Source organism: Chelon labrosus (assembly GCF_963514085.1).
Source record: "Chelon labrosus genome assembly, chromosome: 8".
NCBI lineage: Eukaryota > Metazoa > Chordata > Actinopteri > Mugiliformes > Mugilidae > Chelon > Chelon labrosus.
The window spans coordinates 9,884,601-9,904,895 of record NC_140358.1 but is presented as its reverse complement, the minus strand read 5'-3'; the positions used below and the strand labels follow the sequence as shown (position 1 = coordinate 9,904,895).

Genomic DNA, 20,295 nt, shown 5'->3' with positions numbered 1-20,295 from the left:
CTCACTTCCTGTCTCTCTTATAAAATATAGACCGATTGACATCCGCGTTGCCTCGGTAGAGTGTCTCATTCTACAAGCTTGTATCAGCAAATGTCACTTTGTATTGAGGTTTCCTACTACGGCTATAAATCCTGGGGGAAACAGGCTTTCACAGAGCGGTTTTATGGCACAGAGACTTCCCTTCCATTCTGCAGGGGGTATGACGCTTTACACCGTTCATGTGTCGCACTCCTTTTAACTGGTACAGTCACAAAACTACCAGCATTTTTCTCTTCTAGTATCTATAGATGTGGAAACTTAAGCAAAGGCCGACACTTTATATTTGACTTTCAGCAAATTGCTCAATGTGAGTTGAGCTATGTTATTATGTCACATTTGGCTCTGGGAAACAGATGTCCATTTTTACAACTTCATGACATCTTAAGACTGGTTAGTTAATTAAAAATAAATAATTAATGTACTGATAATGACAACAAGAAATTAGGCATTAAAGGTTTGACAAGCATTTAAAGTGTTTTCATAATTGTTGACAATGAAAAACAGATTTGTAGTGCATATCGAGAAGAAACAAAGACAAAATCACACTGTTGTAAAATGGAACATAATGAAAGTCTAATGTTAGTACTGTCTTACAGGCTTGAACCCAATTTCATGCACATTTGAGACCTGTGCATCCCGACGTCTTTGCTACATGATATGTAAAACACACAATTAACTATTTTACTGCAGTGCCATAAAGTAATTACAGTGGCGCAGGCCTTTCATATACATAAAGCTATAAACCAACTGGACACTACCGCTTAGATGGAGACTGACTGGTTGGCTGTGTTTTTACGTTGAAAAGCTGATCTTCTGGACAGTTGGAAGTAGTACCTCATTACAACTAAATGTTGTAAGTTGTACGTAAAAGAATCGGACAATTTTAGTGACATTATCGAATGCAAAAATTCTATTTTAAAATCAAAATTGTTCTCTGCATTTAACTCATCCATTTGTACACATAAAGAGCAGTGAGCACATATGGAGAAGGTGGCAGCCACACAAGGCAGCAGGGGAGCAGTTTAGAGGTTTGGTGCCTTGCCCAAGGGAACCAGCCAAAGATACGAACCAGTGGCTGAGGTGGCAAATATTTAAATATTTTGTATAGGACTGCAACTAATTTAGTTAGCTGCAGTCACCATTCAGTAGTGAGACGTGCTATCACGATGAAAATGATTAAAAAGCCTTATGTCTGAAAAAGCTGGAATATGAACATTTGAGGCATTTCGCATGAAAAAATAAAGTAATTAAAATGCCTGTACATTTTCTGTCATTTGTCATATACTGCTGAGTAGTTTAATTTGCAACAGAGCGTCATGATTTTTGTGAAAAGTACAATATTTCCCTCTTAAATGTAGCCGAATAAAACAGACTTGAAACTAAAATACTCAAGTAAATTAAATACCTGTACCTAAGTAACTGTACTTACCTACAGTGCGTTTAGATGCACATCACTTTTCCAGCTTTAAATCTTACCCTCATTTTGACCATATTTGGGAAATGGTGTTTACATAGAACATGAGAAACTTCTATTCATATAGATAAATTAAATGTTGTAAATGTATTTTAAAAGACTATTTGTTGTGCAGCTGATGGTTATGTAGTTGCAGGCTGCTGCAGCTCTGTCGTAAGTCAAAGAAAAGGGCACAGTGCCTGCGTGTACACCTGCCTGGGTTTCCTCCTGCGCTGAACCTCTCACGGTTTGTGTGTTTGCTCGAAACTGGGAAAGTCGCCCGGTGTTCGCCTGCAGGTTGAACTCCACCTGGACCAGAGGGGGCTGCGACAATTTAACCACAGCTATGCGGCGAAAATGATAGTGAATGAAAGGCTCGGCGGGTTAAACTCTGGTCAGACTTTGTGCTGCTTTATAATCGTCGATCGTCGACTTTACAGGGATCTCTTTGTTTTCGATAGCGACACGTTAGCTGCTTCCGCAAAACGACGTCCGCACAGGTAAGACGAGTTTCGGTGTCGACTTGGGCACATTATGATTACCCCCAGTAAACACACATCGTTATAAGCTCATGTTTTCATTAACATTTTTAAACAACCCCACAGTGAATGTTAACATGTGTCTGTATGTATCAGAACAGAAAGGTGAGTTTCGGTGCTCCAGGTGTGTAGCAGTTAGCGCCCTCCGAGCGCGGAGCTGAAGGTGAAGCCATGTTGTCCTGACTTTAGCTGCTGAAGGCTGAAGGATCCCATTGTTACCTATCAAACCCAACTTTTATTGCCTCCTCTGTCATTTGGATCTGTCACAGCGGTGCAACGATTAGGGCACACCGACAGTCGTGGCTTGTCAAAGGGGGACAGTGAGTTATTTATGGCGGCAGGGACAACACACACATCCAGGCAGGAGTGGAAAGTGATTACAAATGTCCTTGTTACTGTTATTGAGTAGCTTTTTCATGAATAGTTAATGAATTATGTTTACTCTGAAGGATGCTCAAAACTGAACTGTAGTAGAGTTTTCAGTTTTTCAAATTAGAATTTCCATTTAAATTCTAATTTATTTTTTGATTCAAATAAGGAATACCATTTTTATATCCCACTGTAGTTATATGATTGGTGTTGCTGTGCTAATTAACATTTAACATAATGCCCAGTAGTTTCATTTGTAATATGAAATAAAGGTAGTGGAGTAAAAGGTATAATATTTCTTTCCAAAATGTAGCGTTTCAAAGGAGTCTTCCTTGAAAATAAAATACTTTGGTAACTGTACCAAAGTAGTTGTACTTACTTACGTTACGCTGCACACACTGAACATACAGCGAGTTTACATGCACGTCACTTTTCCAGCTTTAAATCTCACCCAGATTTCGATCATATTTGAGGAATGGTGTTTAGAGATGTCATGAGAAACGCCTATTCGCATCATTGCATGCATCATCATTATAGTAACACTGAACTCTGAATCACCGTGTTCAGCAGTGTCTTCATTTCTCACCACCTTAACCTTTATGTTCTTTTCCAGCAGATAGTGTTAAAATGCTCCTCATCGTGCAGGTTTCTAAATCCATCTCTAATTAACATTTAACATACAATCCATTTACACTCACACCCAACAGTATACAGTGAGTTAGAGTACACTTTGTTCATTAATTATAACACATACACCTGTAAAGGTGGTCTTCAGCACTGGTTGCAAAAGTGGCACAAATACTAAAGTATCTACAATTAATACTTCCAATTCTAGCTCCATCCATTCTTTTTAAACATCAGCATGTATCATGCATTACCTATATCTTTTACTCTTGTATGTATGCTTTATCTAGACGTATGCATTTAAGTTTGCTTGTGGCGTTTTTTTTTTTTTACTGTCTTTCTCTGTCCGACCTCAGTCAAATGGGTCTCCCATATAAGCTTGGTTCTGCTTAAGGTGCCTGCCTGTTAAACAAGAGTTGTGCATTGCCACTTTTCGTCTTAGTGTCTGTTCCGTCAAGCGTCTTTGTTATAGACACTTTCTTTAAAAGTTAAAGTTTACTAGATTAAAAGTGCATCAACTTTAGTGTTTTTGCCACATTTGCAGTAGGTTTTGCAAGTATCCAGGCAACAGAGTACAAGTATTAGTGGTATTGTTATACATATGCCAGTACAAATGTTGACTATTTATATGTTAGTCAACTAGGAAATTTCAGATCTTCATGTTTATCCCTTTGTTAGTAAAGTCAGTCAGGCTCTTGTTTATAAGTGACACTTCCAATCTGCCCTTTACTCTGAATACAATGTGCTTATCCTAAGTTTGCTCTGTGTGTGGCGTTTGTTTAGTATGTGCTGTACAGTGGTAGGCTCACATGCCCTGTGAATATGAGCTTAACCTCCCATGTGCAATTTGTGGGCGAGTTAGCGGCACTCCCCGTATACACGAGTCTGAAGATGAGGTGGCTTTTGTTGTATGATTTCATGAGCCACGTGGAAACTGGCATGAAAAGCAGTTTGGAGAATGATGGGATCAATGTACCCAGATGGTTTGTGTTGTTAGAGTGGATCATTTACCGGATACAGACATGCAATGCAAATATTGGCCATTGTATTTAAAGCAGGGGACTTTGCATGCTGCTGCTTCAGTAGTTACATAATGTTTTGACAGCGCTCAAAATAGACTGCTTTCCTTTTTTTAATAATGAGGGAAATAATACATGAAATTCTAACACCCGAGACCACCACCGAGTTTCATCAGCAGCTCACAGTGTCTCTCAAAGACTGAAGTTATTATTAGCAGGCGCTTGTACACATACACAAGTAACACTCAGTTTATAGGAATCTGTCGAAGGTTAGCTAAAGGTTCGCTTTTAAACATCTCCCTTGTTTCCAAGTCTTCTACTTATCTAAGGTTACCTTGACCGCTGGAACAATTCATTCTTTGTACTGAGGCAGAACAAAGATGTATTTTTATGCACTGTTCAGTACATATTCATGGTTTAATCAAAGAGGTGTTTGAATTTTTACACATGGTAGAGCTTTTTTCTGGATAATACTCAGACACTGATGATTATTCACGTCTGGTTGGTAATTAGTTTAATTTTCCATTTCGTGTGCAGTATTTTACCTGCTAGTCATATTAGTAATACCAGACATAAGGTAGAGGTAGACATGACACACGTGCTGCCTCATGGCTTGGAAAAACAATTGAATAACACAGCCTCACCTGTGTTCACCGAAGGTGTGGCAGTGCATGTGACTCACTCATATCGGCCGTCAAAGCGAGTGGTTCGGTTTGCTTTGAAGAAACGCCTCATCCGGTAATTCTCTGGGCGACCTGAGGACTCTGTAGCGCCACAGACATTTCCCTCGAAAGCTTACGCTGTCACATGGTGACATTTCATATGGACACGGCGATCCCTTGTTGAGGCTGGTTGTACTGATTGGCTCTAAACGCTTAAAAGGTAATTTGCTGCATTTTGTCAGAAAACATGAAAAAATGTTGGTCACACTTTACTAAAGCCTGATGTGACGTCTTGAGCTTTCCTATTTCACTGGCCAGCAGCCAAACCTTCAGGGATGATCAGTTTACAGTGACACAGAAAAACAGAGAAAAGCAGCTTGCAATTAGAAAGCCGCGAGTAGAAAATCAAGCAACCGATTCTTTGATCCTTTATTGATCTGCATAATTCTGTACCATTTCAAGGAGTCTCCATTTCACATGAGGGATCCAAGAAAGATGAGTACTTTTATTGATCTCATGTCCATGAGAAACATACTGATAAACTGTTGTGTTAGTTTGGAAATGATTAACACTGGTGACATTTACATGGTATCTATCAGAATAATATGCCAGTGTGAACCGTTGAAAAAGTGTTCAGTAGAAAAATCAGGAGTTCACATTTGCAGTGAGCTCTCTGTGACCAGCTAGTACATAGCTAGTACATTAGTCACTTGTTTACCTTTTGTTTGTTTTTTTATAAAAAAGCTTACTCAGGGAATTTCACACGAGAATTCCAATGTACCTGTACCTTCTTGTACCTGTGCAAATGGAAATACAATCTATTCTATTCTATTCTTATCACAAGTCAAATAATACACTTTCAGTATAAAGCAATAGAAAGGGGCTTTGATGGAGCAAAACTGGGAATGTGTTATAGATAGGAGCAGCTTTGCGGAAAGGCACCATAGTGTATTTAATGTGCTGTTTTGTTTATCTCTTATTTCACATTCTTGCACCAGGTCATGTGGTTTCTACATAAGTGGTGCACAGCCTGTTTTTACTGTGTCTCTCTCAGAGCTGAAGGATCCATGACCCCTATCCGTTTCAGGAATAGGTATCGCTTGTACAAAGTAAAGACAAAGAGAGGGAGAAGGCCTGTGTGCATGTTTAAGGAAAAATGTGTGCACACATATTTGTACCCAGGCTTTTGTGTTTGCAATCAGTCATTCAGCCACTGAGAGTACTTTACCTGTGCTAGTGCAACATCAGCAGTCTGAGCTCCCAACCCCCAAACACACACACACACACACACACACACACACACACACACACACATACTCGGAGGCACTGACGACAGAGGCAGAAGGAACATTTCTTCTTTCCTCTCACGCTGCCTAGTTATACCAATTCCCTTCTGCATTCCTCGCGCCGGTGCAGTCGGAGCTCATACACATCCACACTGATGCACACAAAAATGTGCACACACTCTTACTCACACAGAGGCATTATTCTGACCGTCTGCTACTGCTCGGGGAGGCAGAGCTCTGGTTTCATTCAGGCTTCAGGCAACTGCTAGAGTCTCGTGTTTGCGTGCAGTGGCTACTGGGCGCTTGACAACAAAGATATCATCTTGGGTGAGTCGCTTCAGTAACATTGAAGATAAAGCAGTCTTTTTGTGCCTGAAAGCTGGACTAGGATCTCGATGACAAGGAAGCTGAAGGTAGTGACTTGATTATAGTGGCTCAATTTCTTTTTTTTTCCCGCTGTGACTCTTGTGTGCTGAGGACAAAATCTTCAAAGGCATCTTAAGGTGGTGTTTTGTGCTGTTGTGCATTTCCTTGTCCCAAATCGAAAATAAAAGTACTCAGGCAGGAATGATGGCACTATATTACCGCAACTCGGCTACATGTTTTGCTTCTGATTATGATTATTAATTCAATGTTTAAGTTGTGTTTCTTTCTAAATTAACTCCATTTGGAAGTCCTCTAAGACCAATTACATCCCTTCACACTCCATTTTAGTAGATGTAATTCATCTGATGAGGTAGATTTTATGAGGGTTTTATGATATTCCACTTTATTTAATCTTCTGTTTAATTTAAAAGTTCAGTGTGGAATAGGTGTCCAAAAGTTTCTCCAAAGAATGTGTTCCTAATCAGTACTCCTCATGAGAAGGAATTAAAAGGAGATTAGGAGCTGCACAAAGGGATGGAGACCGCTGTTGATTTGGTGCTAGGGGTCATTAGTGAAGGGGATTGCATTTCTACCGAGTTCATTCAGAATTCTTACTCTCGTGTAGTGCAATGCCTTTGTTCCTTCCCATTAGCAGCGGTTTGACTTTAGTCCCTTTTCTTCTGCCTCATTTCACACAGTTTCGTGCTTTCAGTGAGAAGCACGGTGACTTTTAGCTGAGATGAGAATTCCTTTTGTCCCTCAGGAAACTTGCTGAGAGGAAGCAGCTGTAGCTTGCTGCCTTATTGCTGCTGCTTTGTGGATTTGTCCTTTCCTGTGGAGCTGGCCAGTACGAGTAGGAATAGTCCCACTTCTGCTGTAAACCTTACTGTGTTTCTCTCTCGACAGAAAATCAAGATGAAGACACGGAGATAACAGTGTTGAATCGTCGTTTTATCGTTGGAGCGAAATCAGCTTTGGACATGCACACGTAGACGCAAGAAACACAACAGTGAGATTTTGTGAGTAGATAAGAGGACGTTCATTCTATCCAGAAGTTTGGATTGAGCTCCCTCAGAGAATGGCTACAACAGAAACCAAAACTGTCGGCAGCAGCAGTGCTGCAGGTCTGTCATGGGCACGGGTCTGTAAGGAGTGCGGTCAGCAGCACGAGGGCCAGGAGAGCCACTTGTACGAATATCAGGACGAGGTGGACGATGAACTGGTGTGCCATATCTGTCTGCAACCCCTTCTCAAACCTATGGATACACCCTGTGGTCACACTTATTGCTTTCTTTGCCTGAGCAACTTCTTGAAAGAGCAGGACTTCTGCCCAGTGGACCGACAGCGGCTGCAGCTGCATCAGTGCCGTCCCTCCAGCCTGCTGGTCAGGAACCTGCTGGACAAGCTGACTGTGATGTGCCCCCACTATGCAGAGTGCCAGCAGCAGATGCAGCGCTGTGAACTGCAGCCTCACCTGCACAACAGGTAAGGGTTTGGGTGGGATGCTGACAGTTCATGACAGATGTTTTAGTGAATATTGTTTTACCCCCACCTCATTATTCTAACATTTACAGTAGGGCCATAATTTTTTGGAGACTTACTTAATATTTGGTAATTTCCTGAATATAACATAGTGAATCTGGCCTCTTTAATTGGTATTGATATCTCCTTTGAACACATATTGTTGGTTCAGAGTAACAGTTTCCAAAAGCATGTTCCACGCTTGACCTTTTCCCCTGCTGAACTGAAGGAATAGAGGTGCTGAAGGTTATTTTTTTTTTGGACAGAGCTAGACTAAACTAGTTGTTCTCCCTGTTTCCAGTCTATGTGCTTGGCTAAGCAAAACGGCTGCTGTTGATAGTTTGATATTTACAGATTACAGACACTCTTGTCTCACTCTCATAAAAAAATGCAAAAAATAAACTTAAAATGAGTAGTCTGTTAATTTATGATTAACTACTTTAAAGTAACTATCATCAATGTTTTCTCTCGTGCCCTTTCAAAGAATGTCTTTTCCTACTTTGAAGCTGTACCAGTTACCTCTGGTAGCACTCTTCCTCTGTAAACACACAGCCACGTAATTACTGAGCTCAAGACGAGGTGCAGGTTGGTCGTCTTGTTTTTCTCATGGCCAGTGTGGTCACTGTTATCGTCCCGGTGGCCAGCCATGACGCAGTCAGTTGTGGGAGGCAGGCTGTCCTGCCGCAGCCTCTCTGTGCAAACAATGTGGAGGCAAAGTTCAGGCATGAAGGGCCGAGCAGCAGTCCCAGCACTCTGACTGACTTAATCAGACTCAACCTGTCTCTCCAGACACCCTGCAATGCAGTGAAATGTTCTACTCATCTGCATAGTGCTTTTCTTCTTTTCTCTTTGCCTTCTCAAAACATTAGTTTTTGCTCCTTGAATTATTGTGTTTCAACTCCTGGTGACATGAAACATTTAGATACCACTCTTTCTAGTTCATGACTGTCATTCACACGTGCTGTTTCTAAAATAGTAAAATCCCTAGTCAAAGACCACTCATTTCCTGATTCTTCCTGTCTATCCCCAGATGTCCGGTTTTTAGAAGGCTGAGGGAAGAAGCAGAGAAGAGGAAGAGGCCCTCGTGGAATGAATTAAAGGGACGTAAGAGTGACGGCGAGTTGTCAGGGGATGCTAAACATTCAGTAACGCTGTCCCGAAATCCCAGCCGGGATCAGCCTGAGCCTGGCCTGATTAATCCTGCCTTTGAGGAAAGTGAGGATGGTAAGAAGTCATTTTATCATTACAACAGCCACCATTATATTACAGTGACACAACCCTGCAAGTCTGTTTTCTGTCCAAACATGAAAAGTAAATTCCACACGTCTGAGGATGTGTTTGGCAGTTGGAGGTTCATGTGTGGCAATGACGGTAAATAATGTTTATAGAGCTTCCCTGCTTTGGTTATTATTAAGACACACACAGGAATAACTGTTTTGAGCCTCAAGGGTTTGATTCCGTCTGTCTCTGGTGAATCATCAGCCTATTGTATGCCAGCTCACAGATGTTTTAACTAGACGGGTTCATCATCGGAAAACCCCCTTAAAACAACCTGGCAGCAGACACCATGGACTAAAGTCCGCTAAAACACAGTTGCCAGGCAACGGCAGAGAAGTTTTTATTCTTGCCATTATAAACTCTATTTTGATCAAATTGTGTCTGTATCCTCTTAAAATCTATGAAAATCAAAAAACAATGAATCACTGCACATTACAGTGGAAACGAGTTATAAAAATGTCAGTATCTTGAGTCATCCAGATTACATCTCTACTGTCAGATGAATTCATGCCTTTCCAGTGCCCATGGGACTAAGTAGATTGGTAGGATGGCATGCACATACCTGTTTGATCTGTGTGAACATGCCAGCCCTACGGTAGATATACTTTATGTGGTTCAGATGGAGATTATGAGCCGAGATCTCCTCTGCTTCACTCTGTTTCCAGTTGATGTTACTCTTCACTACGTACTGGAAAAACAAACATCACCTGAAGTTCAAGAGTCTGAAGTTACTGGTTGACTCAACACCGTGTAATTACATGCACGTCTCTACCGGTAAAGAAACATTGCAAAATTTTTGGTGAATTAAGTTTCTTGCTGTTTCTCTGTGAGCTAGATGAGAAGATTACATCTATATCACTGCATCACATTTCTGTAGCTACAGGTTGTTTTTCTGTAAGGTTTGCAAATTAAATGTAAACATTAGACATTTTTAAAAGTATTAGTGCATAGCGATCAATAAAAGTTTAAGTACTATTTTCATGGTGTTACTTCAAAGGATAATTGCAGCTAATTACAGCGAGGTATATTTTTATATTTCTGGTCATCATGTCCATGGCTTACAGTGATATTGTACTCACTTGGGTATTTGTTAATATCATGTAATATACACTGATCAGGCATAACATTAAAACCACCTTCCTAATATTGTGTAGTTTTCCCTTGTGCCTCCAAAACAGTTGTGACCACCAGAGAATGGACATGGGCCTTCTGAGGGTGTCCTGTGGTGTCTGGCAACAGAATGTTGTTAGTGGGGGCCTTTGGGTCCTATGGGTTGAGGGGAGGGGCCTCTGTGGATCATCCCACAGATACTTGATCAGTTTGGGACCTATAGGTCAAGTCAACACCTTGTGCTGTTCTTCATGTTTGGTGAGTTGTTCCTAAACAACTCAAACTTAATTCACCAAAATTTTGCAATGTTTCTTTACCGGTAGAGACGTGCATTTTATTACACAGTGTTGAGTCAACCAGTAACTTCAGACTCTTGAACTTCAGGTGATGTTTGTTTTTCCAGTACGTAGTGAAGAGTAACATCGATTGGAAACACAGTGAAAAAAAAACTGTGTCAGGCTGCATCCTGCTGGGGATGGCTGCTGCCATCAAGGAGTGTCATTGCTATGGGGTGGGGGTGTTTGGTCTGGTCTTTGTGGGTACATGTCTAAGTAACATCCACATGAATGCTGTGCGTTTTCTCTTCTACACAGAACATGTATAAATCTAAACTTTAGTTGCAAAAGCCACAGAAAATGGCAGTAAAAGATTCAAATGTTTTGCATACTCATACTTTATACCCTTGCTCTCATCCCTCATCATCTCTCATCGTCCTTCTTCGTGGTGGCATCCCTCCAACCACTCACACCAGGTCTCATCTACTGAGCGTGTTTTGTTTATAGTGACATGAATTTATTAATGTGTTGTACAGGCAGGTTGATTGAATTCAGGCACATTGATGATGGGAAATTTTCAGTTAAAGGGCACAAAATGAGTTTATAATTTCCCTTTACATGTAAAAGGACAGTATCGGTAATATCGCCTACATTTTTGAATGCCCGGTAGCTTTATACTTCATTAAATTGAAAAAATTAAATGTCAAACTTTTAGCTGAACAAAGGGAAACAAAGCATAATTATCAGACTTAAAACCTGTATATCAATCAGTGATCGTTGCCCCAGTGAACTTCTTTTAGTGATGATAGTTATCACGTGTTTATCAGACATTTTACAGTCAAAGAGTGGAGGATTGGGAACTTGATAAGTAGCAAATATAGCCATGTTTATTCTGCTCGGTTCTCTCACTCTCTTTCATCCAGACAACACCCCGCTGCGGTCCAGTTTGGTGGCCGAGGCCAATGTGGTGGAGCTGTTCAGAGAGGAACCAGAGGAAGAGCTGGGCCTTCGCATCGTTGGGGGGAAAGACACACCGCTCGGAAACATAGTCATCCAGGAGATTGTCCGGGACTCACTAGCGGCTCGAGATGGCAGACTGGCCCCAGGGGACCACATATTGGAGGTGAGAGAGAGAGACTAAATGAGAAAAGACACAGTAACTATCCATCTCTTCTGCAGCGTGGGGATTCAGAAATACTCATATTGTGTAATAGCTCAGGTCAACATGTCTTTGAAGAGACACCTTGAACTTCCATTCTCATTGTACTGTAAACACAGCGCTTTTCGAGCAGGGAATGGGAAAGTAGATCTTCCAGATAAACAAGTTTAGTTCCATGGCAACAAGGCGTGGTTTGTGTTGCCATGCACAGGCAACGTCACATCAGTGTACTCTACCTTACCTGGTCACTGACTCACTGCCTTTTCAGTTTGAGAGGGTCAGTGTTCAAGCATGAAGTGTCTGAAAATATTTAATCGGAGAAAGAGAGCAATACAGCCGGTTATTGGTGTCAATAATTTCTTAATGTGAATATTAGATGTAACCAATTCCAGTTCTATACCAGTGTAAATGTTTTATGTAGTTAGCAACTGATTTGGTTTAGTGTTTCATTTGCAGTTACACTTTTAGTTACATAGGGGAGACTGAAAGTGCAGAATAACTAGTGATCTCCACTATTGTTCCCCTCCTTGGATTTCTACCCTCTGGCCGTCCTGTTATGTGGTACTGCTGTAAACTGAGCTGACAGACTATTTCAGCTTCAGTGTGTCCTCTCAAATGCAGCTTTTTCTCTAAAGCCAACCAATCCCAAACCTGGAAATGAAAACAAAAACCCTCCAGTCAACAGGCCGCTCTCAGGATGTAAAATTATAGCTGCACAGTTTTGTGTGTTTGTAAAGTTTGTGGATGTAAAGAGATATGGTGGAGATGAGTGCAGATTACATCTCTAAGGTTTTGAAACTCAATCTTTCTTTTCCCTTTTTAAAGCAAAAATTCATTTGACATGCACTTACTTTAAACAGAGAAACTTCCAACTATTATTTGTCATGCATTTATTATAGTTAGATCATTTTAATATAGAAAGAGGTTGAAGGAAATGATACATAAAAGTCTGAATCACAAATTGAAGCCGAGCTTTACATCCTAATAACCTGTTTGGAGAAAAACACTTTGAAGAAAAATGAGCTAATTTTGTAATCTCACATTTAACTTGATAAAAAACTGTTACTCTCCAAAGCACACTCACAAGCAGGGTTGGGTCAGATTACTTTGAAATGTAATCGATTACTGATTACAGATTACATGGCAAATTTTGTAATCAGTAACATAATCTATTGGATTACCCAAAACATGTAACGTAATCTGATTACTTTAGGATTACTTTTTACACAACTTGTACAAGACATACACAATCTTATTTTCCTCTGTCTTTAATTCAAAGTTGTGGTGATGTTGCCAAGTACTGAACGTATTTTTGCCGACTGGAACAGGTCTATTCCCAGATAGCAAGAGGCTGGCGGACCACCGTCAGCCCACTGGGGATAGACCTGGCAGTCCGCTGGAGTTTTGCTCATCGGTTCACTGGCGGTCCGCGAGCGAGTTGTCGTCAAATGCCCCAATATTTTGTCACTATTGGTCTAAAACCTTTTTCATTTATTCAGTTATACTTCATCCATCACTTTAATAACATTTCATGTATTTTCTTAATATTCATGATAAGTTAAATTTCAAGAGATGGTGGTCCAACGGTGGACCACAAGTGGCATGCCACCAGCGGTCTGCTATCTGCCAATCTGATTTTGCTATCTGGGTTGGTTGACGTTGACGGTTCCTCCATCTTGGGTTTTGATTTGAACCTTTTTCTTGTCAAGAAACTACACAGGCAAATGGATGATAATGACATCTAGTGAACAAACAAATCGGCTGCTTGTCAAATGAAAACACTGGCTAGGCTATCATAAAAAAGTTGCATTGTTTGCATGATAAAATGTAATCAGGTAATCCCCAACAATGTAACTGTAATCTAATTTCGCATTTTTGTATTGTAGTCTGGGCTGATTACAGTTACTTGATTTTTATAATCTGATTACGTAATCTAGATTACATGTAATCAGTTACTACCCAACCCTGCTCACAAGCATACTTATTGTATAGTATGTAGTGCAATGTTTGTGCTTGACTGCGTTACCACTGACATTGTTATTTCCATGGTGTCGTGTTTCCAGGTGAATGACGTCAGTTTGGCTTCAGTTCCCCACACCCGCGCCATCGCAGTGCTGCGGCAGCCCTCCCTCCTCAGGCTCACTGTCATGCAGGAGAAAGGTTTCAAATTAAGGGATCAACGGGCTGATCATCACCCTTCCACTTCCACCACTCCCCCTGGCTCCCAACCTGCTCTCAGTCCCCATGGTAACGCTACCTCCAATCACAACCCCGGCACCGTCCTGCAGGTGACGCTAATGAAGAGTCAGCGCACAGAGGCGCTCGGCATCAAACTCATCCGCAAATCAGATGAGAGTGGGGTTTTTATCCTGGACCTGCTGTCTGGTGGTTTGGCAGCCAAAGACGGAAAACTGAGGAACAATGACAAAGTGTTGGCCATCAATGGACATGACTTGAGGCACGGTACACCTGAGAGTGCTGCCCAGATCATACAGGTATATTAACATTTCAGAACATTAACTACAAAGGACAGGCAATCAACAGTAATATTGACCATTTTCAAAGCATGATGTAAGTTTAAAGATTGATTTCTTTGCTTACAAGGTTTTCAAATCCAATATTTATGTAATTAGACATTTTAGATTGTTGCCAAAAAGCATCACACCAATGAACAACAAACCAAAGAAGAAGGCGCTTGATGTGCTACATTTCCCAACGTCTGTAGTTCCCACAACCACTTGAATGTAGCAACAAGGCAAACTTCCAGTCACTGCTTTCACTTACATTGCAATAGTGCAACATTAACAAAACAACAATAGACTCTGTAGCATACATAAAATTGCACAATAGTGAAGGACCTGACCTCAATGCACTGGATGAATCTGTACAGCACATATAATTGCATTCTGATTCTGACAAAATGCCTGCTATGAGGTCTTTTCACTTGATCGTGGCAGTAAAGGCAAAAAAATCTATGTGTCAACAAATTATTTTAAGTGTGATGCACGTCCTTACAAAATGCCAAGCCTTTTAGGATAGTTGTTGGGTATAAAATCAAAGTGATAGATGGACCAGTATTCTCACAATCACCACTGCAGCTGGTGTAAACATAAAGAAGATTCTATCCCAACATAGTTTTAAGCTCCTGCAAGTTGAATTCCAACATGAAATTGCCATTAACCAAAAGTCAGAAGTCAGAGGCATAAATATTGATATGGAAAATGGCTGACAATAGCAATCTATAACTACCAACATAAACACCAAAACTACAGGTAAAAATGTATTTACTGTTGTTGGCTTTTCATTTGTGTCCTTTAGGCCAGTGAGGTGCGTGTGAACTTTGTGGTGATGAGACCTGCAGACGCTGAGGAGGAAGGAGGAAGCAACAGAGAAGCACAGCACAGCCGAACAGCCAGGCGCCCACCTGAGCCACAGTACTTCAGGCGCCGATCCACCTACATGAAGGTAACGTGAAGTAGTTTCTCACAAGCCAATGCTCAAAATAGAAGACTTCTCCTGACCTCTTTTTCAAAATCATATGGTTTATGTTCACATTTATCCGTGCCTTTCCCAGCTCCTTTACATCTGTAACCACTAATGTCTGTGGCAAAGTCTTGCAAACTTTGCATGTTTCTGTTTACACAGTGTAATGGTTTCTCTCGCACTGACTTGTACCATACACTGTCAGCAGAAAGAACAGCAACCCCCGGTTAGGGGTGAGAATCTCTGAGAGCAGACACCTGCATTGGTGAGCAGAGATGAAAGCCCTTCTCTGGGGCCTCCCTCTGTCCTGATCAAAAGGCCCGGGGTGCTGCTCACTCTGCCGCTACGGGGCCACTGTCTTGTTGTTTTTTGGTTGTTTCTTTGGGAGGCAGAGGATCAAAGCTGGTAACAGTTAGCTTTCGCCTGCAGAGTCGAGCCTTTTCGTCTCGCTGGGGGGGATGGGTTCCCTGCTGTGGGGAGGAAGAGCCCCCACCTCCCCCGAGCTTCCCTTCCGATGGTTTACAGACTCCAGAGAGCAACAAGGAGGCTGGTTGAAGTTGTCATTTTCCACACATCTTTTCCGCTACGAGAGCCTAGTGTTGATCCTCACACGTTTGCTCTACTCTTACCTCTCAGCTCCATCTCAAATGTTTCACATTTGTTTCTACAAGTGGTTTTCTGAGAGGGATCAATTACGTCAAAGGATTCTGGAGAGGCTGAGATCACATGGCAGCACAGATTTGATGCATCTGATGGCAAAAATTAAACTTTAAGTTTTTTTTAAATGTTTGTTATTGACAGTGTTGGGAACGTTACTTTAAAAAAGTAATTAGTTATAGTTACTCACTACTTGTTCCAAAAAGTAACTGAGTTAGTAACTGAATTACTCTATAATAAAAGTAACTCATTACCAGGGAAAGTAACTATTTGCGTTACTGTTAAAAAAAAAGTTGCTATATGTCAAAGAATTTGGATTTTTTTGAGCAGTTTTCACAAGTCAGTTGAAATGAGTAGAACAGACAGGTGTTTGTACATAACTTTTGATATTTATATATATATTTTATAATTATATTTATATTAAATTTATTTTTATAATATTTATATTTCGGTAGGGTTTAGACGGAGAGCTATCGTCTGTGGTGGAGGTATCGGTGTTTTTGGCCACTAGCTTTGTAGATGCGTGTGTCGTTGTGAGATGCTTCATTAAATTAGAGTTGCTTACAGCGGATGTCGAGAAAGTCTTTGCTCCTGGACATAATGTACACATTACATGCACGTTCCTCCCTTTGACCACAATGAATTTTTTTATTTATTGAAGTAGTGCTTATATCTCCACCTTGAAAATGCCAACTTTTCATCGGATTGCTCCTGACTCGCCATCTCTGCTGCTTCATCGAATCTCTGTTGAGCTGTTGTGTGTGTGTGTGTGTGTGGCGCGTGTGCTGTCATGTGTGTAAAACCACTGGCTCTGATTGGCTACCATGAAACATGACTCTGCCTTAGCCAATCATAATCGCTTACCTCGTTATTAACCCACCTCCTCACTAGCGGTGAGCCAGGGGTGCGTTCGGATTACACAGTTTATTCAATCAATGCATAGTAACGCACCGCATTTAACGTCCAGTAACGTTAACGGCGTTGTAACGACGAGAAAAGTAATTAGTTAGATTACCCCGTTACTGAAAAAATGACGGCGTTACCTAACGCCGTTACTTTAAACGGCGTTATTCCAAACACTGGTTATTGATTAGTATTAACATGTCTCATTCTTCATACAGGATCCTCCAGGTGGGTTTTCCAGTCAGGAGAAGACTGTGAGCTTAAAGAAGGAGCCTCGGCTTTCCCTGGGCATCACCATTGCTGGGGGGAGGGATTGTCGTAGCCGTCTGCCCGTTTACATCACAAGTGTGCAGCCTGTTGGTTGTCTGCACCGAGATGGCACCATCAAAAGAGGTACAGAGCAGCACATATTCATTTTCTTGATATTTAGAAATGCTTCCCATGATGTGTCCACATGCTTTGGTTTGTTCAACCAAAAGTCCAAAATACAAAGACACTCTTCATTCACACTCTTGATTACTATCAAATGTGACACAGTGAAAGTATCGAGAGGGTGAATTTAATCTTTGAAATGAGAACTGGGTTAAATATTTGGCAGACACATTTTCAGTTTGAAAATATGATGACTGGCTGAGAAGGAAAGGGCTATTGTCTTTTTTCCTGCTACTATTTATAGTAACAATGACTTGCTCACGGACAGCAGAAAGGATGTGTGCAAAACTAGAGGCTTGACACTGACTTCTCTAGGAGAGGTTCTGTCTCTAAACCATGTACTCACCTTATTCTCATTAAAACGACAGCAGCTTGACTTTACCACTGATTAAAACATGGAGCATTTTAACTGAAATCATCTGTTTGTCTTCAGGTGACGTTCTGCTGAGCATCAATGGTGTTGATTTGACTCAGCTTACCTACAATGAGGCCGTTTCTGTGCTCAAGGCTCAGACGGCTCAGTCCCAGGTGGTGCTCCGTGTCATCCAGACCCTCTCTGAGGACTCAGAGGAGGACACCGAGGCTGCCAACAAGGATGAACTCGACCCCATTGACGACCCACGAGACGACACCCTCAACTGGACACCACTGTGGACTCGTTGGCTGGGATTACCAAGGTACAGTAGTGTCACCTTCAGTAGCACCAGTTAGCTGATATCTGTTCCTCCACAGTTTTTATGTGACGTGGTACAAAGTTAAGAAACTGAATTTGTCACTTCAGTCAAATGCACTGGTGCCGAGACATCGTCCTGCAGAAGACCAACAACGAGAGCTGGGGCTTTAGTATCGTTGGTGGCTACGAGGAGAGCCACGGGCAGCAGCCCTTCTTTATTAAAACCATTGTGCCTGGTACACCTGCTCACTTTGACGGACGCCTCAAGTAAGTTAAACCCAACCATGATTTCATCAGCTAGTGCATCCTATCATCACTGTTACTAGCCAGACAATAATAATCTGTGGTTCTCTTTAGGTGTGGTGATGAGATTGTTGCAGTGAATGGAGCCACAACTGTGGGAATGAACAACTCCTCTCTCATCCCCATGCTCAAGCTGCAGAAGAATAAAGTCACACTGACTGTGGTGTCCTGGCCGGGAAGTCTAGTGTAGCGAAAACACACACTGATTGTTTTTTATTTTCTCTGTGTCACCCTTTTAGTTGTCACATGAATTCACACACTTTGCCCTGTTTAGCTGCATTCTTCACTGAGACACTCACTATCCTTTCCGTGCGTAACTTGTTTTGTCAAGGTTTTAAATTTGTGATCCATCCCATGTACAAAGCAAATCATTTTCACAGGTATAATCTCAGCAGGTGCTCGTCTCTTGGTCTGGTGTGCTCACAGGGCAGTTGATGACTGTATCAGGGTGCAGAAATGTCGACAATCAGTAAATTATATGCTAAAGACAAACTGGAAGGATTGTTATCTTGAAACATCTTTGTTATCTTGTTTTTAAACTGTATGTATATTTTTTTCCTGTCCCATATTATAACATTGAATAATAGAATAGATCAGATGACTACATTTAACAAAATGGCTGCTGACTCTATAGATCGATGCCAAAGACAAACATACACCCCCCAACTTGTACCCGCTGCACCACTAGTGTGATTTAATCTACTTAAATATCACTGCACTTTCAAACTGTGCACGGAAGGACAAAACAATTGACTAAAATTGACATGAAGAACACACACAACAAACCTTTAACCTGTGACCACTGAATCAGAATCACATTGATAGGAAATCGCTTTGGTTTATTTTGTGTTATGGTTTGATGTTAATACATTATGAAACAGGAAATACACATTTTAGTAAAATCTTGGCAGGTCTAAAGAAGCTAATAAATTCTGAGGTTAATGTTTGGTCTTAATCAGAAGTGTTGTCAATACATAAATCAGACATTTATCTGCTTTTGATTTGTTCACAATGATACATGTCCATGTAGCAGCACTCTGTATTTATTTTCAAATGTTGAAATGGTTTGTACTGAATGATGTTGATAAGTGGGTGCCTTGTAGATATTGAATGACAAACCAGAATGTATACTTAAAGCCTTAATTGCAACTGTACCAAAAATGTGTTTTCTGTCATTATTTCCTCTCATCATGTTCTGTTCATAGGAATCCAAAGGAGAACGGCCTTGTTCAGACAAATGTGTGTCAGCACATTCCCAGTGGCCTTGCTTGTGTCTTAATGGATGCAAGACTTAATGAACAATTTATAGTGGCGGTGAAATATACGTCAGTATCAGCCCGTCTGCTGTTTCTTTATGTTCAATAAAATCTCATTAAATCATGGAGTTCCTCTGTGTTTTTTTTGGTGGATGTTTCTTAAAGTGACATGCCGTTTTGGATAGATAACCAAAACGAAATTTTACATAGTGTAGCTAAGAGTAAAGGACATAAGTACAAAAGGTTTTAACTTTTAAATTGGAATTGTCAGGGCAATCACTTTAACGTCCATGTTACTGGGCTGTACAAACCTCCCTTTGTTTTTCATGATGAAAAAGCAGTTCACAAGGGAACATGAGTTATCTGATATAGTGTCTAATAAAGAACACAAAGGATAAAGTACAAATGCATGAAATTATATAACATGGTCAATAATGTCAAACAAACTGTACGGCTGTACACTTTATCAGTCGGTTCAGCCTGACCCCTGGTGGTCTGAAAGCATAAAAAAGGTGACCTAGGTTTAAGACTCTTTGAAACACTTGAAAAGTGTTATTACTTCCTCAGAGATTTTTTTTTAGCAAGTATGATACGAAATGTCTGTATAAAAGAAGGAAATGATTACAAAAGAAGGTGTATGAAGAGTGTATTTTACCTTCATACTCCTTTACAACTTCTTCTGTACTATTACACACAGACACACTGGTGTTTGTACATGCAAACACACAAGACCGTAAGACCAGTACAGCTAGACAGAAATTCATAAAGTGCACATGCAAATCACACACACAGATACTCAACATAGTGTCAGTGAAATGGAGTAAGTCTGCGCTGGAAGAAATACTCAGGTACCAGTTTTAAGTAATTTAAAGACGGTTGCACGTCAAA

At 40.9% G+C, this 20,295-nt stretch overlaps 1 protein-coding gene across 1 annotated transcript; it reads left to right on the top strand.

Moving 5' to 3' along the window:
- Positions 1-1,649: 1,649 nt before the first annotated feature.
- Positions 1,650-20,264, top strand: lnx2b (ligand of numb-protein X 2b). The gene is made up of 10 exons (XM_084549737.1): positions 1,650-1,992; positions 7,264-7,842; positions 8,909-9,102; positions 11,465-11,664; positions 13,764-14,195; positions 15,019-15,165; positions 16,962-17,136; positions 17,609-17,852; positions 17,957-18,115; positions 18,206-20,264. The coding sequence occupies exons 2-10, from the start codon at positions 7,436-7,438 to the stop codon at positions 18,339-18,341; spliced, it is 2,094 nt and encodes a 697-aa protein (XP_084405863.1). The 5' UTR covers positions 1,650-1,992; positions 7,264-7,435; the 3' UTR covers positions 18,342-20,264.
- Positions 20,265-20,295: the final 31 nt, after the last annotated feature.